The sequence below is a fragment of the Paecilomyces variotii genome, assembly GCF_004022145.1.
Source record: "Paecilomyces variotii strain CBS 101075 chromosome Unknown C8Q69scaffold_6, whole genome shotgun sequence".
Taxonomy (NCBI): domain Eukaryota; kingdom Fungi; phylum Ascomycota; class Eurotiomycetes; order Eurotiales; family Thermoascaceae; genus Paecilomyces; species Paecilomyces variotii.
Genome location: NW_021167145.1, coordinates 694,396 through 715,225, shown reverse-complemented (window position 1 = coordinate 715,225; position 20,830 = coordinate 694,396). Strand labels below are relative to the sequence as shown.

The 20,830-nt window shown below is 50.3% G+C and overlaps 7 protein-coding genes across 7 annotated transcripts; 5 read left to right on the top strand and 2 right to left on the bottom strand.

The window, feature by feature from the left end:
• The first annotated feature begins 303 nt into the window (after window positions 1-303).
• Window positions 304-2,771, top strand: C8Q69DRAFT_498854 (dihydroxyacetone kinase 2). Its single transcript, XM_028632306.1, has 4 exons — window positions 304-431; window positions 503-655; window positions 720-1,709; window positions 1,783-2,771. The coding sequence occupies exons 1-4, from the start codon at window positions 422-424 to the stop codon at window positions 2,451-2,453; spliced, it is 1,824 nt and encodes a 607-aa protein (XP_028484697.1). The 5' UTR covers window positions 304-421; the 3' UTR covers window positions 2,454-2,771.
• Window positions 2,772-4,090: 1,319 nt separating this feature from the next.
• Window positions 4,091-5,500, top strand: C8Q69DRAFT_279562 (hypothetical protein). The gene is made up of 3 exons (XM_028626897.1): window positions 4,091-4,134; window positions 4,196-4,969; window positions 5,055-5,500. The coding sequence occupies exons 2-3, from the start codon at window positions 4,350-4,352 to the stop codon at window positions 5,437-5,439; spliced, it is 1,005 nt and encodes a 334-aa protein (XP_028484696.1). The 5' UTR covers window positions 4,091-4,134; window positions 4,196-4,349; the 3' UTR covers window positions 5,440-5,500.
• Window positions 5,501-6,176: 676 nt separating this feature from the next.
• On the bottom strand, window positions 6,177-7,605 carry C8Q69DRAFT_279558 (hypothetical protein). The gene has a single exon (XM_028626896.1). The coding sequence runs from the start codon at window positions 7,411-7,413 to the stop codon at window positions 6,397-6,399; it is 1,017 nt and encodes a 338-aa protein (XP_028484695.1). The 5' UTR covers window positions 7,414-7,605; the 3' UTR covers window positions 6,177-6,396.
• A 42-nt stretch (window positions 7,606-7,647) lies between these two features.
• On the top strand, window positions 7,648-10,224 carry C8Q69DRAFT_468712 (hypothetical protein). The gene is made up of 3 exons (XM_028630708.1): window positions 7,648-7,888; window positions 8,004-8,377; window positions 8,446-10,224. Exons 2-3 carry the CDS (start codon window positions 8,066-8,068, stop codon window positions 10,210-10,212), a joined length of 2,079 nt encoding a protein of 692 aa, XP_028484694.1. The 5' UTR covers window positions 7,648-7,888; window positions 8,004-8,065; the 3' UTR covers window positions 10,213-10,224.
• Window positions 10,225-12,454: 2,230 nt separating this feature from the next.
• Window positions 12,455-13,883, bottom strand: C8Q69DRAFT_444995 (putative SUN domain protein; the record flags this gene model as incomplete). Its single annotated transcript, XM_028629036.1, has 3 exons — window positions 12,455-12,496; window positions 12,565-12,941; window positions 13,019-13,883. The coding sequence occupies 3 exons, from the start codon at window positions 13,881-13,883 to the stop codon at window positions 12,455-12,457; spliced, it is 1,284 nt and encodes a 427-aa protein (XP_028484693.1).
• A 3,578-nt stretch (window positions 13,884-17,461) lies between these two features.
• Window positions 17,462-19,183, top strand: C8Q69DRAFT_468699 (ribosomal protein L1p/L10e family-domain-containing protein). Its single transcript, XM_028630707.1, has 2 exons — window positions 17,462-17,743; window positions 17,813-19,183. Exons 1-2 carry the CDS (start codon window positions 17,675-17,677, stop codon window positions 18,962-18,964), a joined length of 1,221 nt encoding a protein of 406 aa, XP_028484692.1. The 5' UTR covers window positions 17,462-17,674; the 3' UTR covers window positions 18,965-19,183.
• Window positions 19,182-20,770, top strand: C8Q69DRAFT_468695 (putative electron transfer flavo protein alpha subunit). The gene is made up of 3 exons (XM_028630706.1): window positions 19,182-19,718; window positions 19,795-19,963; window positions 20,025-20,770. Exons 1-3 carry the CDS (start codon window positions 19,413-19,415, stop codon window positions 20,597-20,599), a joined length of 1,050 nt encoding a protein of 349 aa, XP_028484691.1. The 5' UTR covers window positions 19,182-19,412; the 3' UTR covers window positions 20,600-20,770.
• The last annotated feature ends 60 nt before the right edge of the window (window positions 20,771-20,830 follow it).

Here is a 20,830-nt window from a genome sequence, read left to right as displayed (position 1 = left end):
CGGATGGCTGATCCCCACAGTCGGATCCGCTTCTCCGCATCGATGAAGAACCCCACTCGCATAGTTTACGTCTTCTTGACAATATCGGATGGGAAAGCCAATTTTGGCGGCTAGAACATGTCTTCTTCTTTTCATTTGTTGCAATCACCTTCCTGGTTCGTGCCACGGGAGAATCAGGAGGAAAGTAGAAGAGGAAAGAAAGGCGGGGATGTGAGGGGTCATCACATGAGGGCATTTGGTGGTACAATGGCATCGGATGACTTATATCGATGGCAGATAATTTGTCTGTTTTCAGCAATGGCATTACCAGTCTCTAGATTCCACGAGATAACTTGAGTAAAAGCATACCAGTTAAAAGGCGGCCAAGCCTCTCTTTTGTCTCCCTCTCCGGCTTTACCGTCTACTTCCTTTATTATACACAATGGCTCCAGGTTGGTCCTTCTGCGCGGCGCATGTGTCACTTGTCCAAACGCCATTGGCCAATGCTGACTATCTCCTGTAGAGCGCAGATTTATCCAGGACCCAGTCTTGCTCGTAAGAGAATGGAGTCGTGCTCAGCTACAATTACAGCCGGGCTTGAGGTTCGATGAGAGATTTGGTGTTTTGTTTAAACCAAACCTGGCTGATGCCAATAGAGTCACGGTGATCAGTGGAGGTATGTTTTTCTTCTCTCAATTCCTCTACAGTCTGCGATTGGTTGATTTACTAACTTGGCCCAGGTGGAAGTGGCCATGAACCTGCCCACGCTGGATACCTGGGTGAGGGTATGTTGGATGCGACGGTTGCCGGCTCCATTTTCTCCTCGCCCAATATCCGACAGATATACCGTGCTCTTGAGGCAGCTGCCTCACCCAAAGGGACAATTGTGGTTGTCAAGAACTATACTGGCGACAAACTAAACTTTTCGCTCGCCGCTGAGCGCTACAAAGCCGCAACGGGGCAGGATGTCCGCGTGGTATTGGTGGCTGAAGACGTATCGGTGCCTCGTTCTCGCGGCAAATTCGTCGGTCGTCGTGGCCTGGCTGGTACTATTCTCATTCACAAAGTGGCCGGTGCAGCAGCGCACCGGGGCCTAGATATCGACCGCATTGTTCAACTGTGTGATAAAATCTCCAACAACATGGGCACCATTGGAGTGTCGCTCGCACCGTGCTATGTCCCAGGCCAGCAGGGAGCAGAAACGGGGCACAGTGAGGAGATCAGTTTGGGTATGGGGATTCACAATGAGCCAGCCTTCGACCGTCTACCAGCAGAGACACCAACAGAGGAGGTTATCAAGAAGATGCTCAATCTTCTCCTTGACTCGACCAACAAGGAGCACGGCTTCCTGCCCGCTGAAGCAGCCAACGCTGGTCGTCGTGTGGTTCTACTAATGAACAATCTAGGGGGTCTCTCGACCATCGAACTGGGCGCATTAACCTCTCTGGTCAGCACGCAATTAAAGAGCATGTATAACATCACCCCGTGCCGAACCTACGCAGGCACCTTCCTTTCCGCATTGGACGGTCGTGGCTTCAGTATCACGTTACTGAGCCTGGATGACTCCGAAGAAGCTTCCACAATCTTGAGCCTTCTCAATGACCCCACGACTGCAAACGGCTGGGCCTCAAGTATCCCTATCGACCAGTGGACGAAGGAGTCCGGCATTAGCGAGTCAGTTGATCAAGGAGCTGAGAAGCCCCGCCGCACCAGCCTTAATGACATTCGCTGTTAGTCTTCCCTCTTCCTTTCTGTTTCTGTGTTCTCACACATTCAATACTTTACTGACAAAGTGCGAAACAGGTGATAAGGAAGCCTTCGTAAAGGTCATCAAGTCCATTTACTCGGAAGTTGTTGCAGCAGAGCCAGCTCTTACACACTACGATACGGTTCTTGGCGATGGCGATTGCGGAACAACGCTTCTTGCAGGCGCGCAGGCCATGTTGCAAGGGGCAGAAACCGGCTCACTGCCTACGCACAGTCTCACTCAGGGGACGCTTGCACTGTCGGAGGTCGTCACCGAGGCTATGGGAGGCACCTCAGGAGGAATCTACGGCATCTTTTTATCCGCGCTAGCCGCGTCTTTGAACCATCTCTACGAGGAGAACACCCCTATCGATGTTCGATACTTTGCTCGTGCAGCAGTGGAAGCACTGACGGCACTGGAGAACTTCACCGGTGCTCGTGTTGGAGATCGTACCTTGATGGATGCGTTGATACCATTCGTAACAACGTTGGACCGCGTAAGCAAGGACCAGCCTCAGGGCCTCGCCGCCCTTGAGGCAGCCGTTTCTGAAGCGCACGCTGGTTCTGAGAACACGCGAAATCTACAAGCCAGATTTGGACGGTCTGCGTATGTCAAGGATGACTCTGGAATGCAACAGACAAAGGAAGAGGAAGCCGCTCGTCTGCCAGATCCTGGAGCCTACGGTCTTGTCGCTGTGCTGAATGGGTTGCTCAAAGGTTTGAAATGAGAGATATGTGATCAAATCTGATTCCATATATGATTTGGGCAGTTTGTCTCGACTCTTGAATGCTTGAGAGTCTGCATGGATACCGGTGGCATAGTTCATATAATGATATGTATAAAGTTTCTGGGAATCTGGGGGCATTTGATATAGTACCTCTTTCATTATTCAATTTGAGTTAAACTATCAAGAGCGAATATACTTGAGACGGCCGACTAAGTACACGAGCGAGTACAGCCAGACCATCACCATTAGATACCTATTCGAGCTTTGAGAGGCTTTCTAGGCATATCTACGTAGTCTTAGATTACGTTGTCACAGTCGTCATCTTATATATATTCCTCTTCTTCGAAACCAATTTCAAAACAACATAAGGCTATGGAGTACGGAGTAGTTAGCTTGATAATTCGATAATTGTTTTGACAATATTTGGGTTGATGAACGTCGAAACCAGCTAGCTATGGCTTCGAAACAAAACCCATCATCGGATAATCTGCCGGCCTGTGCAAAACACGATGAAGTGCCGACCGACTCTGGAGGGCTGAAGAGCAACGATAGTACCGAGTCCCAACATAATAACTAGCCTATACTAATCCTCTGTCACAGTAGTATCTAACGGGGATGATCATGTCTGAGCATGAGCCCACGGAAGTAGAAGTAAACACTCGCTATGCTTGTTTGGGGAACGCGCCTGCTCTACCTAGGTAACCCGAAACCACCTCCTTGGACCGTCGACAGAGAAGCGCCATTTTGGCTGTTATTGAAACTCCGGCTGTCTGGGATCCCAATATTCTAGACAGAGAAGCCTATTCTTTCCTCCTTTCCCTCTGATAATGAGATCGTGAATCGAATGCCATCGATCGACTTGGGAGAGGGGCTGGGCCTTTCACTGTACCCCTCGGTCGCGACGGCCCTTCTGTTTGTGTACCGTATAGACCCCGGGGTAGATAGGGTCTGGAAGCTAGGGGATACTGCATCTTCGCGTCATGGACTACAGTAGCTAACTAACTATACTGCAGGGTTGGCACTGATTTAAGCGACTGCAGCAGACCAACTGTCACAAGGCCGAGGGGGTAACGGCAATTGTTTAACATCAGATTGTTATTCTTTCCTTCTAACCTGATCATTCGAGCCAAGCATCTCCTGCCAAGTATGGTATAACTGCCTCGAACCGGTGATTAAGATCACTACCAGCTCAAGAACACTCCCTTAGGGTGCCTGGGGTTTTCTGGATTGACAAGGTCGGTTGACGCCAAACCAAACACGTCTCAGGTCTCGCCATCAGGAACACTCGGATAGTCGGGCACCTCGGGGCTAAAGGTAAAAATCGCCTGTTTGAGCACTAGATCATACTTGAAGCTTTGTGCATGAACCTTCAAAGTTGTGGTCGTCTGTGCTTTTGGTGGAGCTGCGACAATGATGATACAGTCGTTGAGGATAGACATGATGCTAATCTGGAACCTCGTGGCTCTGCTCCCCTTTAACGGAGGCCACGGTGCTTAACGATCTTCCCTCTTTTATTCCTTTCTCACTAAGGTCACCTGGAGTCGACTTGTTTCTTTCTTTCTTTCCCCTACGTTCAGTTCATAATTCGCGATTTTTTACTTAATTTTTTGTTCGTTACTTTCGTTTCGTAGAGGTGTCTCTCGTCTTGGCATCTTCAAGTTACCGCTGGCGTAGCTAACTGGTTGGTTGACCCTGTTGGTACGGCGGCTATGTGTTCGGATTGACGCTGACCTCGATGCAAGGTTATTACTTTTTTTTCTTCGAAGTGCCGCTGGACGGATTTTTATCGACTCTCTTTTCGAATCGCCTGACGTGCGTCCTTTTAATTATTGAGCGGGAGGAGTAAGACGAGGATCGAACGTTCCCATCTGAGGGTGTCTTACTGTGGACGACAAGATGAAGCTGAACCTGGCGCCAATTTGTGCATTGCTGCTGGCTGCGCCAATCTCAAACGCCCTCGCAAAGAACCTTCTCGCGGACCAGCTTTTCCGTCGTGGACTCGACATCGGCGTCGGGGACGCTGCCCTAGAAATCGCGGAGAGAGAACTGTTCCAGGAAAAGCGCGCTGCTCTGCCCGAGGACCACAGCGGCGTGAATGTCGTGTCGAGAGCTGATAATGCTGGAGCTGCAGCAGCGAGCAATTTCAACGAGACTGCGTTCAACGCAACAGCTGTGAAAGCATGCGACTCTGCGTTGAGTGCGATGAAGTCCGCGGTCAACCCGAGCGGTATCGTCGCCTGCTACAACATTCCGTTCTATGATAATACGACTGGTGTCTTCCAGACCGATCTAAGACTCTATCAGATGAACCAGCCCGTGGACGAGTTCGCCGGGACCAAACCAACCCAGTACAGCATGCAGATAACGATTCCGGAGGCAACATTGTCCTCGCCGAAGTCTATGATATCTGGTCCGATTCAGAGCAAGACATCCAACGGCCAGACAGTACAGATGCTACAGGGCTTCACGAGTGTCGGACAGCTGAACGACAAACTGTCCACCGAAAAACTGACAGCGTACGTATTCGCCCGCCCCATCTTAGCCTATTGGGCAATGCGCTGGGATATAAAGCAGTCAGACTAACATGTATGTACCTATCAGAGACGACCTCCGAGTCATAATGATCCCTAACATTACGATGAGCACGAACAACCCCGTCACCAGCAACCTCGTATCAACTACACTTTCATCCGACACCATTTCCTATGTTGCCGGCCAGCTGGCGCAGCCGAACGGGACACCAACCAACATCACCTTCCCCGAAGCCATGACACGCACGACGGCCATCTTGTTTTCCGCCACAAAGTTCTCCTATCCCGGTACTCACATCCTAGTCAACCCCATCGGTGGAATCATCACGGGTATCTGGTGCGGCCTCTTTATCGCTACCGTCGGACTGGGCACTATTGGAAGGTACCGCTTCAGACAAGCTTACCGCGAACGCGCAGCTCGTGCGATGGCTGGTTCAGCTCCTAAGGGCTTCTAGTCTCTTTTTTGTTTATTATCTTGCTGTTTGTCACCCTGCTGCCAAACTCAGCTTCATTCTTAACACCTGTTTGTTTGATTGATTGATCAACGAGACAAATTACAATGGCTTCTTTCGTTTATTATTTCCATACGAGGTAGATAATCTTGAAGCTGGAGACAAAGTCAGAGACTATGAGATCTATGTCGATAACGAGCTGGAAGTTCATCTTTCGGTGTCTATTTGCTCTTAAGTAATATTTTGGTATAACTACCTGGGTATGTGGTTTAGCTAAGCTAAGAGCGAGCTTCCCTCTTGGATTTAGATTGAGCGAACTATGATATGTTCTCATGTACCGTATGAATAATTCTATGCCCCATTTCTTCCAGCAGAGGCAGACAGTGTCCAAGATGCAATGATCGAAAGAGGTAGCTCGTCTTGTAAAGTAGACAAGTCGTATCCCTATCATTACACCTTTTCTAGAGTTGAGAATTCGTAAAGATCCCCCTCGATTCACTCTATCTGAAGAAGCTGCCATCAAGAGGGAACTATCCCCGATAGTAATTCCATCATTCTCTAGCTGCGAGCCAGATAAGGTAGAAATCCAAGAGAATGGCCGTCGGTGGAATCTGCGCCTTGTGCTCAAGGCAGTATCCTTTGTGGTCCTATTACGGTAGAGGACTCATTTTTTCATAGGACCTTGGCAGCATGTTATGCATGGTGAGGACTACATACTTCCTGCGGCTCAACTCACGGCGCGTCCTAGGATGTGGTCATAAAGGGTCACCTCATTGACCGGTAGAAATCCATTCCGTAGTTAAAGGCCGCATCCATAAGGACCAAGGATAAGCCTTGAAGTTGCCTAAACGACCCGCGAGGAAGACGCGGTCAGGGATAGACTACTGTCTCCCGGGAGCAGTTCTAGCCACACTGACGAATAGAGTCTGCTGCTTTCGCATCTCAAGTGAGGCGATTCTTTCAATGTTCACTGGCGCGGTGATGTTCGTTCTGAATCTTGCCGTCAGAGTCGACACCCGCGAAGAGAACAGAGGCTTGGTCTTTGTCCACCGTAAGCATTTCTCTTCTGGTTCGACTGGGCGTGCCCCATTCGAAGTGTGCCTTTCCTGGTCCGATCGTCTCCATACGAGGGATCATGCATGAAAGCCGTTCCCATACACGACGCATGAAGCGTCGTGTGATGTTGTGCGGTCGACCGTTGGCGAATGCCCCGAAAGTGTGTCCTTTCTGCGGTCCCTGCACGAGAAATTTGGCATCGAGGGCCTGCGTCGTTTCTGGCTGGGTAATGCCTTTTCTCCGCTTTACCGGAGCCCATGGCTGCACTCCAGAGATCAGGTCCTGTAGTAGCCGCGCCTCTTCCTCCGGGAGAGGTGGAAGAAGGCTATCTAGTGCAGCAGCGTACCATCTCTTCCTGATATTCCTTCTCCGGCTGACGGCAAGGGGCCTTCCCCAGGAGTTTTCTGCGGGGATCTTCGGCATCAGAGTCTTCACCTGCGGTCTTATCCCGTATTTTCCAATGATTCCGTTCTTCTGCTGGGACTTGAGAAGGTCGACCACGATAGAGGGGGGTTGCCAACCATCCTCGAACGTCGAAGGCTGCTGCATCATTTTCGCGACTGCTTCAGAATCTGGTGGTACTTCGGGCATCAGGAGAGGTTCCAGAAGCTCGTGTCTCCGTTTTCCGATCCGACCATATGATAACAGCATGACCTTTTCCAGGGGTCGTAGATATCCTTCGTTGGCGCGTTGAAGAAGGGATAGGGTGTGCCTTGCGGCTCTTCGAAGACTAAACTGCTTGGGAACTGGGATGGATGCGGGACTCCGATACTTGGACGCATGGTGTCGATATCTTTCACGCACATGATCGCGCATATACCCTCTCGCAATGGGGTCTGGGAGGTAAGAGCATTCGCGGAGAGTAGCTCGTAGCAGATGTCGCCATTGCTCCGGCGGCACGAAGACGGGGCCAGGAGCCATGTCTGGGATGACAGAGAGCTGTCTGGGATGAATCCACCGAAGGTATGGTGATCCCAGGTACGTACAACCTGATTTCAATTTAAGGTGCTGCAAGGGGGGTGTTTGATGTCTGAAAGTGAAGAAGATAGTATCAAATGCTCTCCATCATTCTCCGGGAGCAGCAAAGGCGGTGGCCCAGAAAGGAAATACTTATGATGTTTCTGGGTTACGCGAAAAAGCACTACTTAGATTGTAAGCGCAACGCGAACAGACCCCGCGACTGTCCAGCACGATCTGATGCATATCCCCCAGCTCACTGCCTAGCTTGTCCGGCACAGCCTGTCTGTCTACGTCAATCTAATCTGGACTCTTGTGGTATCTGCGATCAGGATCTGCGCATTACTGCCAGGTTCTGGCTCTCTTCTGCCGGGCGTGTCTTTTCGCGTCTTTCCCGCTTCCCGGCGCGCTTCTTCCGGCACATTATTGCTCTCTGAGTGTAGGCGCATTCTCCGACCCCATCCACTGCTGCAACAGCGACCGTTGTCCTTTGAGATCTACTACTACGTGTTGGGCTATGTCTGGGGCGATCCTGTACGTCTGACAATCTACAGGTCGCGCATGAATCCTGCAGCTGGACGCACCAAGAGCCACTTCGCAGAGGTAAACCAGCCACATGGCTTCCAATAGCCACCACGCATCGCGTCCGAGCTTGCCCATGTCGTACTCGCAGGGCAGTATCGGATCGGCTCATGGGATGGCCATGTCGCAATCTCGTATGGGATCGTTCAATGCGTCCCAGTCGGTAGCGTCGACACCGGGGGCGACTCCTCCAAGGGGGTCACAGCAGTCCAATATGTCCTTCAGTTTCACCAACGGGATGGGACACAACTCAAGGTCGAGAGGAAGCTTTGGCGGATACGATGATACGAACACATATGGGGCCATGGCCCCATATCAAGAGGAATATCAGCCTCAGATCTACAGAGTCTGTTTTGATTTCCCGTTGATTGATACCATGGCAAAAGCTTAACTAACTTGCGATTGCTGCTCCAGGCTGTGTACTCGAATGTGTCCGTGTATGAAATGGAGGTCAACGGAGTGGCGGTCATGAAACGACGGGCCGATTCCTGGTTAAACGCAACCCAGATCCTAAAGGTTGCCGGTGTTGTCAAGGCCAGACGGACGAAAACGCTGGAGAAGGAAATTGCTGCCGGGGAGCACGAAAAGGTTCAGGGCGGTTACGGCAAGTATCAGGGTACCTGGGTAAACTACCAGAGGGGTGTGGAACTTTGTCGCGAATACCATGTCGAAGAGTTGCTGAGACCACTGCTGGAGTACGATATGGGCCAGGACGGTGTCAGTTCAGCGGGTCAAGGGTCATTGGATACGCCCACAAAAGAACAGGCAATGGCCGCTCAGAGAAAGCGGCTTTATAGCGGCGCTGACAACAGAGGTATGAGCCAGCCACCGCAAGGCACTTTTTTCCAGAATATCTCCCGCACGGCCGCCAGTGCAGTCAATGCAATCAGCAAAGCTCGATTCGACTCTCCCGCAGCACGGGGAATGGATGGTAGACGATCGAGCATGATGAGAAAGCCATCGCACCAAATGGGCAGCCAGGAATCCCAGGTCTTCTCGAACAGCCAGCAGAGCATGTACAGCAACGCTTCTGACAGCGGATTTGCGAGCAATATGCAGCACAGTGGACGCAGCATGGGTGTCCATGGAAATTCGAGCCTTGGCCAAGAAGATGCGGCGGAACCTCCTCGCAAGAAAATCAGATCATTCTCCAACCAGGGCTCTTTCACAGGGGGAAACACGAATGCCGACCTGTCGATGCATGACGCCACGCCAACGGAACCCAGCGACTCGTTCTACCAGCAGATGGACGGATCGGCCTCTGTCGCTGATGGGCAGAAACGTGGACTAGAGCCACTTGCTCCGGCGACGACTCCAGAGAGGTTTCAGAAGATGAAGCTCATCATGACACTATTTCTGGATAAACGGGCGAAAGACTTTTCGAACCACCCAGCCTTCCTGCAGCTTTCCGGGGAAGACCTGGAAATTCCTCTTGACGAGTATCGCAACAGCGCTCTGCACTGGGCGGCCATGCTTGCTCGCATGCCGCTGGTGTATGCATTGGTTGAGAAGGGAGTCAGCATCTATCGGCTCAATCTCGCTGGAGAAACAGCTCTCCAGAAAGCAGTGGGGACGAGGAATAATCTTGACTACCGGACTCTCCCGCGTCTATTGCAAGTGCTCTCTCCGACGATTGATATGGTCGATTACAATGGCCGGACTGTGCTCCATCATATTGCTGTGATGGCAGCCACCGGCGGCGGAGGCCATGTCTCAGCAAAGCACTACCTTGAAGCTCTCTTAGAATTCATCGTCCGGTACGGAGGGACTGCCATAGATTCCTCCGGTAGACCTAGTGGGACTGGAGTGAATGCAGGCGGGGACAAGACTGAGAAGAGTGAAGTGATCACCCTCGGTCGTTTCATCTCAGAGATTGTGAACTTGCGCGACGACCAGGGCGACACGGCACTGAATCTTGCAGGTCGTGCGCGGTCGGTCCTTGTTCCGCAGCTTCTCGAAGTTGGAGCAGACCCTCACATCCCCAACCATACCGGCCTGAGACCTGCAGATTATGGGGTCGGTGTCGACATGGTGAACGGAAATTCGCAGTCCCAGCAGAATGGGAACAACGATTCCTTTACGGATCAGCTGGCTAAGACGAAGAAGGACATTCTTGATGGTAAGACGTTCGTATATTGTTTGGGTTTTCCAGATACTAACTTCGACAATAGCAACCATTGACCAGATCAGAATTCTCGTGGAGGAGACACTTGGGTCAGTTGACCGGGACGTCACTACCACTCTTAGCAAGAAGCAAGAAGAATTTGACCACTGGCACGCTAAGATACGCGAAAGCGCCAAAGCCAGGCAAATTGAGCAGAAGCAGCTCGATGAATTGAAACAACGCGCCACCGGACGAGTCGAACTGGATCGACGGATCAAGAACCTCGAGCGCTCTGCCGCGGAGCTTGAAAGTACGCTGAAGAGCCTCCACGGCACAGCCTTTGATCCCTCGCAAAAGATTGCTATTGGAGATGCGGACAAGGAGTCGGGGCTCGACTCGAACGAGTTTGACAAGCTGTTTCCCGCCGATTTCGACCCTGCTTCTGGATTCTCTGAAGAGCAAAAAGCTTTCCTTGCATCGCTGCCCTCAGTTGAGCTTCTCAAAGCGCACATCACAAGCTACAAGGAACATAATGATGAGATTTTGGATGAAGTGCAGCGTCTCAAGTCCAAGAACGTTGTTTTGGGCCAAAACTACCGCCGCATGGTCATGGCATGTACCGGCTGGACGGCCGAACAGGTCGACGAAGCCGCGGAGGGCCTGACGCAGTGTGTCAGGGAACTGAACGATCATCCAGTTCCCGAAGACGAAGCGATCGAAATCCTAATGCAGGACCGCGGCCAGGATTGGTAATTTTGCATACTCCTGTGATCATCAAAATCATGTTCTCTTTCCAAGTGATGCGCGGGACATTTTGCAGTGGAGTTGATTGGCATTGAGCTTTCCTTTCTCTTCATGGTTGTTCATGTTTGATTAGATACCCCACGATGGAACGATCGGAGCATTCAACTTATGTGCGTTTTTGGCAGTACAGAATTATTAAAACTCTTTCCTGTCTTGCATTATTTCACTCTGCATGTCTGTTATGTTTAACTGTAATAGCATAAATGGAACTGTTCGAGGTGAGATCGACGATATTATATACGATAAAAGTTTGTTGAAACTAACCAGTTCAAAATGGCATGGTATCTCTGAAAGTAAAGCCCTGGAAACGCAATAGTATAGTATAGTATAGTAATTATTAAAAGAATGGATAGATTCATCAACCTTTCACCTAGAAGTTGTATATACAGTATATACAGTATATACTATCAAGTTGTCAACCAACGAGTGCCGACTGAGATAAATAGGTAGTAAGTAAGTAATCTGCAGTTCTTAACTACTAACTAGCCCCTGTAAAAATTTATCCAGGACACCACCACCACGATTGTAGAAATACAAGCCTAAGTGCTGCTGTGGCTTTATTCTTCTATCGATATGATAGATAGATAACCGATACTCTATGAAAAAAAGAAAAGAAAAAGAGTGTGTGTGTGAGAGAAAGAAAAGAAAAGAAAAGAACCTGATACTCTCCATAGGTAACTAGGTATTCTGCCACTTACTGCACTGCACTGCCTTCCCCCTCCCCGCCGCCAAAAGTCTAGTGAGGTACAGTACTTACCGAGAATAAAGACAACTCGCTAAAAAGAATGACGGCTATTGAATGAATACCATACATCATGACGTTCAATAAACGAACTTGACTTTTGCGATTGGAAACATCTCCAATTACTGGCTGGTGCGCTTTACCTATTTCGCGTCGTGAGGTTTCAGAAGGAAATCCAAATTTAGAATACGCTACTTTGGTACCTGCCACGGCCAGATGTTCAACCGTGGTCTTGGGATTGTCCCAGTTTAGTACCAAGTGAGCTGCGTAGCCTTATACTAGATTACCAGGCTAATCAGGCTTCTGGTTACTGTACTACAGGTTGTGTCTCAGGATAAACACGAAAGCATCGTAGCATTCCTAGCACTACCACTGCCCTGGGTATAATAAACATTAACGTCGTGAGCCGACCGGGCCACCGCAGGTCGATCATGACTCGTCTGTCTCATCTGCCTTGCAGCGTTTTGTTGGACCTGGCCGACTCAGGACGAGGAATAAACATATAAAAATCGCGGCTGCAGACAGTAATAACATTGAAGTTTAACCACTCAATATCCCCGGTATAAGGAGCTGTTGGATGGCAAAAGAATAGTCGGACCAAACCGACCCTCGAACAAGACAGAAAGATACTTAAGATACAGATAACTCGAGCCAAGTGCACTATAGAACAGATCGTAGATTGCACAGCGACGAGAAACGACCGGCTGCCGTTAGTACGTCCTGCGGGAACCGGTTGATGGATTGGCTGCGCTCGACGCAAGACCGGAACCGAACTAGTACGCCACGAAGGTAGCCTTGCCATCCAGCGCTTGGACCTGTAGGAGAAAGAAGAAATCAGCAAGCGGTTCGAAAAGATTTCGACGTGGGCCATCAGTGAACTTACAGTGCAGCCATCCTCGTTGCTGCCGTTGAGGTCGTAGAACAGGCCGTCCTCGTACTTGCAGGCACCGCTCAGGTTGTCACCCTCGATACGGAGGTTGTAGTCGAGCTTCGCGTTGGTAGTGGGCTTGTTCTGGAAGATAGACAGCCAGTAGCCGTTCTTCTGGCCGACACCAATGTTGATAGGAGCCCAGTTGCCAATAGGCTGGCTGCCGTCACCCCACTGGCAGCCGTCCTCGGCACTGACACCCTTGGGGTTGACATAGTACTGAGCCGAGGTACTCTTACCCTCCCAGACGAAGTAGGTCTCGGCGTTGGGGCAGGCCAGGGGCTGCAGTTCGTTGGCCAAGACCGAGACCGGAATGGTCTCAGACTCAGTACCTGAGAGGAGACAGGTCAGAAATTCATTGCCAAATAATATACTATATATGTATAAACGGCTCAGGTTCAAGACTTACCAGGGTAGTCAGTACGGCAGATGGCGATCTGGTCGCCGAGAGTGTTCTGGACCTGGATATCGCCTTCACCGGGGATACAAATCTTCTTAGACAGAGAGGGGTTGGTGAGACGCAGCTTGCCGTTCTTGCACTGGAGACCACCAACGGACTGGCCGGTGGAACCCTGGGTGCTGGGCCACTGGGACTTCTGGTAGCCAGCCGGGCACGCGTAGGAGCACATGGAGCCCTCCGTGCAGTGATCACCAGTGACGGCGGTGATGATGTCGCTGACCAGCTCGCCAACGATGCTGACGTACTGGATACCGGACCAACCGCCCAGTCCCAGGTAGTCGAGGGGAACCGCACCGTAGTCGGACGGGAATTCGCTGCAGTCGATCTCTCCATCGGGGAAGTCAACGTCGAGACCCTTGGCGCCGGAGGAGCTGGAGCTGGGAGTCGGGGTTGGGGTCTGGGAGGAGACCGGGGTGCTGGACGAGGTCGGCGGAGGCGTGTAGACCGAGCTGGACGAGGAGGTCGAGGTCGAGGTAGGAGTCGGGCTCGAGCTGGAGCTGCTGGAAGACGAGCTGAGCTCGAAGAACTCGGCCGGGGCCACGGAGGGAGTGGGAGCGGCGGTGGAGCTGGCAGCAGTGTTGCAAACACCCTCGGGAGCCTGGCCGTCAGCCCACTTCAGAGTACCGGCGGCGATACCCTCGCAGACTTTCTGGGTGTCGATGGGGACGCCGTTGAACTCGTATACGTAGACGACGTCGCCAGCCGGTCCAGGGGCACGCTTGGCGTGGACATGACGGTGGTTGTGGTGGTGGTGCTGGGCACTCACGAGCGAGCCCGCGGTGGCCAGGGTGACGGCAATGTCGGTGAACTTCATGGTTATATAATAATATTGAGTGCTCAGGAAGGGCGCGGAACGGGTTGTAAAAATAGGAGATCTGGGGGATTATTAGCCATTGATCATCAGAGCTGTCCAAGTATGGTATCAATTGCATAATAGCACTTCGTTGTGAACCCGTCTGCGCATGCAATTGCATTGCCAATGATCAGGAATAGGGCTAGTTATCGTCTTCGACTGTGTACAGGACTGATGGGTTCTCCGTGCACGATTAACCCTTCCCCTCTGATCCACCTCTTGCGATCTTGCAACGCCGCACGCATGCATATAACAGTTGTCGCATACTCTAGAACATAAGGGAAAGTCGAAAGCACCTACATCGATCTCCAAACAGCAGCAGCTGAGCTCAGTTGACCAAGTGATTTGTACAGGAAGCGAAAGAGATGCAGAGCGTGATCTCGATTGGATAGCGGCCGAGGGACGAATCGTACGAAACGAGAGACCTAAGAGAGCGCAGGAGGTTCCCAAAAGAACGTGGTAGAGAGACGGGGTCTCTCAGTTGGAAGGAACACTCGATGGAGGGCAACGGGGAGTGAGGGCCTGGGGGAAGAGAAAGAGGAGGAAGAGGAGGAGGAGAAGAGGAGAAGAGAGCAGACGGGAAGGGAAAAGAAGTAGAGTAGAGTAGAGGCCGTTGGGCGAGGGGGAAGACCGGATGGATGAATTGGAGTGAAAAGGGTCTGGCCTGGTCTGGTCTGGCTGGGTCTCTCTTGGGGTCTGATCGTCCAGTTGGCCAGGGGGATAATAATACAATTACTGTGGTATTATTATTATCAACTAGTAATAATTCTTAACTATTCTTAACCAGTTAACCACCATACTAAGAAGGATTAATTGACTAGAGGTATTGGCGGAGCATTGGCACGGCACAGAGGGTGATCTAACTAGTGTTGGTGTGTCTGTACCATAATAATAATAGTACCACAGTACCGTATCCTTCTTGATATTATTCTTATTATTCTCTCTCTCTCTCTCTCTCTCTCTCTCTCTCTTCCAACTTGTTTGGTGTTTTCCTGTTCCTGGCAGTTGACTAGTTATTAGCGGCTTGGCTCACCAATCAGCAAGTCCAACACGGCCGATCGCTGGTTGTTTTAAAATTAGATGCGGATTCTGGCGAGAATTATTTAACCAACTAACTTAACAGCTCTCCAGATCAACGGCCTGTTCAACCTTCGAGAAGCGAGTGCTCTGCAGGGACCTCTTCATGATTAGAATTCTGGATCAGATACTCTGTCAGAAGGACTCATCCCTCACTATTTAATCATCATTGTCGTCGTATTACTCCGGAATTATTACCCCCAGTGATGGTCCCAGCTGGAAAAGGAGGCTGAGTCTCCTGCCAAGTAGGACGAGCAACTTGGCAGACGGCAAAGAGAGTCCACCACGGTCCAGCCCTGGGGCATGCCAGTGCCTTTACCAGTAGTATCTATCAGACATCCCGACTCACTGGTTCAGAGAAAAAAAAAATCATCTGTCTTCAGATGCGGCTTGCTGGTCGATCGCATTTGCATCTCATCTGAATACATAGGATAGGAGACTTGACATGATACTCTACAGACAATAATGCAGAGATCGCAAGAAGCAAGGGAAGATCACAGACGGATCTGCACGGGAACCGATGTGAACAGATCAACACCACCCCAGGTCCCGTTCCACTGTGCCAGTATTATCATTACATACTACTACTGTAGGTCCGATCTTCATCAAACTGTCGGTGGGCCTCTCCACGGTCTGATATCAGGCCCTCGCTTCCCCATAGGGCAACCGTGAACGTTGTTCTTCTGGTCCGTCTTTTCTGTTCCAGTAAGTTATTACTCTGGTCAAGAGTAATATGAATAAATAATATGAATGCTCTAGACGAGATGACTTCTACCAGACTCCACGCGGCGCCAAGTACCGTTCGCATTTAACTTTGGCCGCTGGGCCGTCTATCGCCAACGTGGGGCTCATCCACGACCCCTATCTGTGACGGTCAGTGGGAAAAGGGTGTAAAAGGAGACTCGATGAACGAACGGGTGCATAGTTACAAAGTACCATAGTTCTCTTCTTCGTTAAGGTATTTATTGATAGGCGAGATATAGCTACACGTGGATTCGCCGACAACAACAAAACAATAACAACTATCCTTGCAACAGAAACATACTATAGTTAACTCATCCTTTTCTCCATTCCCCGAGAATATGAAATCATAATGATGTACAACGCGTGAAATATCACTTGGATCTCGTAGAATAATCTACCATAATTGCAGAGTAAATATATCTCCTTTTCCAAGACTATGGTACATACATCCCTCGGGACGAACATGATGGAATGCGCAACCAAAACAATAATACACCAACTATGGTAGTAGTATCCGCATTCGCCACCATCCACAACAACAACAACAACAATAGAGTAAACACCGCCACAACCTAGAATAGCATGTCCTACTTCATTCACCCTAGAGAGTACTATACCATATTCTACCATATTCCATTCTAAATTCCAATCATACCATATCTATACCAACCCCACAATCTGCACAAAGATTCTAGAGCCATCCATGTATGTGTGTACATACTTGGTTAGATTAGAAAGAATGGGTTATGACGCCATCATTGTTGTTCGGGCCATAACTATGAATGGTAGAAGCCCAAGCATTCCAGACGTGCACTCGAATCCTGGAAATAGAATGTGTGTGAGTGGGTAGATAGTCTAGAATCCGTGGGAATTGGCATAGTTGCGTGCTTTGCTGTTTAAGCTACACATGGTACCTGCTTTACGTGTTTTAGTTTACTGCGTTGACGAAGGAAGGAAGGAAGGACGAGTATGTATTAATCTAGGTACCTGCTATTATTATTCTACTTAGGAACAAAAGAGAGAAACTGATTCGTTATAGCAATATTCTGTTTTATGATTCTTTCTTTCTTTTTTTTTCTTTTCTTGTGACATCACATACTGCTTCTACTATCTATATATCACATAAAATTACTTTTTCCGTTCAGAATAATTATTCCTGGGCTTTATATTCTCCTGTACCTCAGCCTCTTTCCCCTTGATGAGGAAACTTTCTTCTAAAAAGACAACTCAAATATAACTAACACCCTCCCCATCTTTCCCCCTTACAAGATACGACCGTTAAACCTGCTTTATTTTCTTAACATTGATATCCCTCCAGACCTTCCTCAACACGAGCGTGTTCGAATAGAGACACTAGTCGCGATTAATATTACCGTCAAACGTTGCGTATCACTATTAATAGCATCCCTCGTCGGAGATCCTACTTACTGGATAGGAAGATTCAATCGTAATACCGAGGAGAGTCTTGGTGATTAGGGGAGAGGCTTGACGTAGATCAGTGGCGAAACAAAGATTTCTTGTAGACTAGTTATTTCGACTAAAATCCCAGATATCTGATGATAGAAATAGATTAGGTAGCTAGAAGTTATCTAACATACAGTAACTACAACTAATCACTAACAGAATGATTAGAGTTGTGTGTACTGCACATTCATGAGCAGTTCCGATCACAGGTTCTGAAATTATATAGATTTATATCGGACCGACGTCTTCTATTCCTTTTTTTCTGACTGGCATCTGCGATAATCCTCCACATAGTACTTGGTATCTATATATCACGTGATCTGTAGATATGGCTATACCAGATGACTAAGCGCAGATAACGGATCACGCCAAGAGCCGGACAATCTCCTTCCGCGAATTTTTTTGAATTTCGGAGATCGCAAAATCGATAGAGACAGCGCTCGTTTCTGCAGCGCCAAACAGCAATCATGGTCTCTGAAAAGGCTCTCACCACCAAGGTGACCACTGGGTCGCCATACCAGCTCGAAAATGGCCAGGTATGCTTATCTAGCTTCATGAAAAAAAAAATATCAGAAAGGAACGGCCAGCTAATCCATGCGCATCAGGTCCTCAGAGCTTCTACCGCACTTCTGCGACACCTAAAAACCCAACAGAAACAGAAGGAGGAGACGTCGACGAAGAAGACGCTGATTGGAGATAATGACGATGCATCTGATGAGGACGTTCCTATCAACAATGAACCCGTCTGGATGGTTCTCACCACGAAGAAGCATGTCGTGGACAAGAACCGCTTGAAGCCTGGCAAGATCACCATCCCGCATTCGCTCAATGCTGCTTCGTCTCTGAGTATCTGCTTGATCACGGCGGATCCTCAGCGTGCATTCAAGGACGTTATCGCCGACCCCGCATTCCCTTCGTCTCTTTCTTCCCGCATCAACAGGGTCATTGGTTTCTCCAAGCTGAAGGCCAGATACCAGAGTTTCGAGAGCAGACGGCAGCTTCTCGCCGAGCATGATGTCTTCTTGGCCGATGACCGAATCATCATGCGATTGGTTCCGACACTCGGAAAGATATTCTACAAGTCTAGCAAGCGTCCGATCCCTGTGCGCATTGCTGGGATCGAGAAGGTCGACGGCAAAAGAGTGAAGAAGGACCCGAAGAAGAAGTCTGCAAACGACGAGAAAGACGCATCGGTTGCATCGCCGCTGATCGTCGCCAAAGAGATCGAGAAGGCCTTGAACTCTGCACCTGTCCATCTAGCTCCGTCCGCGACCACGGCTATCCGTGTCGGTGTCTCTAACTTCACCCCGCAGCAGCTACAGGAGAACATCGAGGCTGTGGTGAAGGGCTTGACTGAAAAGTTTATTACGAAGGGCTGGAGGAACATCAAGGCGATCCATATCAAGGGCCCCAACACCATTGCGATGCCCATCTGGCTGGCCAGTGAGCTGTGGGTTGAGGAAACCGATGTGCTGGAGGATGCTGCAGAGACCAAGGCTATCGAGGGTGCAAATGACAAGAAGAGAAAGTCGAGCGCTGAAGAGCCCAAGCTGCTGGAGGAGAACAAAAAGAAGAAGAAATCCAAGACCGCAGACGACGAGGATGATGCCGCGGCGCTTGCGGCGAGGAAGCAGAAGCTCCAGCAACAAAAGGCTAAGGCTCTGCAGGATGGCGGCGACGCTGCCATCGAGACGCTTGCTGCTGCTGCGCAAAGCGCATCCAGCTCCGGCAAGAAGAAGCGGAAGTCTCTGTCGTGATCCTCGCGCAGTGGTGTTTTCCTGGTTTGTTCGTGCTTGCATATATGGGTACAATTAGGCGGCGTCTGAATCTCACGTGTATCAAGTTTCCAATTGGGGCACAGGGAGTGTCTTCGATACCCCTTTCGAATAAAAGTTACCCTGCTGTATTAGACTCCCCATAATCTCTAGCTCCTGCAGCAAAATTAAAAGCCTGTATACAGTTCTCCTGTAGTGACGCTAAGTAGACCGCGAGAATATCCGCTGGCTTTCCTGTCCCTCCAAGCTTAACCGAAGTCCGACCTCGGGATCGAAGACGTCTTGGCACGTCAAACGATAACCACCGCCCTGAGTCCCTCTCAGTAGCTCCCCCGAAACCACGAACCCCAGCATCAAACGCAGCGAGGTTTGCTGGCGATCCGCCGAGAGAGAAGATCCATAATCTCTGAACCGGTTCTATAAAGCCGTCATGTTTCCAATTGCCAGACAGTCCGTGCTGAGGGCCGCTCGGTCACAGCTCTACCCATCGCGGGCACTGAGCCAGTCACAGCTGTCCGCTCTCCAGCGGCTTCTTTCGACTCTCGCTGTGCTGGAGCAGCGGGAGGGAAAGCTCCAGCCCTCTTCGCTGGCTGCCATTGCTGCAGCACAGAAGCTGGGTGGTTCAGTGACCGGATTCGTTGCGGGCAACGCCATCAAGGGCTCTGCAGCTGCCGAAGCTGCCAAGGTCAAGGGTCTGGAGAAGGTTATTGCGGTCGAGAATGCCGCTTACGAGAAGGTACGGGAAATTCTGCAAGAGTTGAGTGATAGGAATATGGCTCTGAATTGAGCTAATCAATACGGATTATCTATAGGGTCTACCTGAGAACTATGCCCCCCTCCTCGTCGAGAACATCAAGGCCGGCGGATACACTCATGTGATTGCTGGACACTCTGCCTTCGGAAAGAACATTCTGCCTCGCGTGGCGGCGCTTTTGGATGTGCAGCAGCTTTCGGACGTCACTGCCATTGAGAGCGAGGACAGTAAGTGGATTGGATCGCATGCCATGGTTCAAACAAACTCGTGCTGACCGGTGGGTAACAGCTTTCGTTCGCCCCATTTACGCCGGAAATGCTATCCTGACTGTCCAGTCCGAAGACCCCGTCAAGGTTGTTACTGTGCGAGGAACCTCGTTCCAGGGCGCTGAGACTGAGGGTGGTTCTGCTGAGATCGTCGACGGAGTCGACCCCAACGCGCCTTCTGCTACCGAATGGGTATCTGAAGAACTCGCCAAGTCCGAACGTCCTGACCTGGGAACCGCCTCTCGTGTCGTCTCTGGTGGACGTGGTTTGAAGTCGAAGGAGGAATTCGACCGCATCATTCCTCCGCTCGCTGATGCTCTGGGTGCCGCTATTGGTGCGTCCCGTGCGGCTGTCGACAGCGGTTTCGCAGACAACAGTCTGCAGGTTGGTCAGACCGGAAAGAACGTCGCTCCCCAGCTGTATCTGGCTGTGGGCATCTCCGGTGCTATCCAGCACCTTGCTGGTATGAAGGACAGCAAGGTGATCGCGGCCATCAACAAGGACGCAGACGCTCCCATCTTCCAGGTGGCCGATGTCGGACTCGTGGGCGACCTCTTCGAGAAGGTCCCCGAGCTGACGGAGAAGGTCAAGCAATAAACTAAGCGTTCAATGTCCTTGTGTTGTTTTCTGCGTCCTCGAGTTGCGGGTAAGGTTTGTTTACGTTTGAGCATGAAATGTCTGTCTATAGTATACCACGTACGCTGTCTAGAGTAGAACGTCAGCGTATGAGAAAGAAAAAGGCCAAATTAATAAAGACATGAAAATCCCATGATCTTAGCATTGTATATGTCGGCTCCACTCTCCCTATGGCCCCCACTTCAGGATCCG

What these genes read in the sequence shown, in the direction of transcription:
- C8Q69DRAFT_498854 (XM_028632306.1), top strand. An exon ending in AGTCACGGTGATCAGTGGAG is followed by an intron (nt 656 to 719) that starts GTATGTTTTTCT and finishes AACTTGGCCCAG; the next exon opens with GTGGAAGTGGCCATGAACCT. An exon ending in CAGCCTTAATGACATTCGCT is followed by an intron (nt 1,710 to 1,782) that starts GTTAGTCTTCCC and finishes AGTGCGAAACAG; the next exon opens with GTGATAAGGAAGCCTTCGTA.
- C8Q69DRAFT_279562 (XM_028626897.1), top strand. Translation starts at nt 4,350, where the DNA reads ATGAAGCTGAACCTGGCGCCAATTTGTGCATTGCTGCTGGCTGCGCCA. An exon ending in TCCACCGAAAAACTGACAGC is followed by an intron (nt 4,970 to 5,054) that starts GTACGTATTCGC and finishes TGTACCTATCAG; the next exon opens with AGACGACCTCCGAGTCATAA.
- C8Q69DRAFT_279558 (XM_028626896.1), bottom strand. Translation starts at nt 7,413, where the DNA reads ATGGCTCCTGGCCCCGTCTTCGTGCCGCCGGAGCAATGGCGACATCTG.
- C8Q69DRAFT_468712 (XM_028630708.1), top strand. Translation starts at nt 8,066, where the DNA reads ATGGCTTCCAATAGCCACCACGCATCGCGTCCGAGCTTGCCCATGTCG. An exon ending in ATCAGCCTCAGATCTACAGA is followed by an intron (nt 8,378 to 8,445) that starts GTCTGTTTTGAT and finishes TTGCTGCTCCAG; the next exon opens with GCTGTGTACTCGAATGTGTC.
- C8Q69DRAFT_468699 (XM_028630707.1), top strand. Translation starts at nt 17,675, where the DNA reads ATGGTCTCTGAAAAGGCTCTCACCACCAAGGTGACCACTGGGTCGCCA. An exon ending in ACCAGCTCGAAAATGGCCAG is followed by an intron (nt 17,744 to 17,812) that starts GTATGCTTATCT and finishes CATGCGCATCAG; the next exon opens with GTCCTCAGAGCTTCTACCGC.
- C8Q69DRAFT_468695 (XM_028630706.1), top strand. Translation starts at nt 19,413, where the DNA reads ATGTTTCCAATTGCCAGACAGTCCGTGCTGAGGGCCGCTCGGTCACAG. An exon ending in AGAATGCCGCTTACGAGAAG is followed by an intron (nt 19,719 to 19,794) that starts GTACGGGAAATT and finishes GATTATCTATAG; the next exon opens with GGTCTACCTGAGAACTATGC. An exon ending in TGCCATTGAGAGCGAGGACA is followed by an intron (nt 19,964 to 20,024) that starts GTAAGTGGATTG and finishes GGTGGGTAACAG; the next exon opens with CTTTCGTTCGCCCCATTTAC.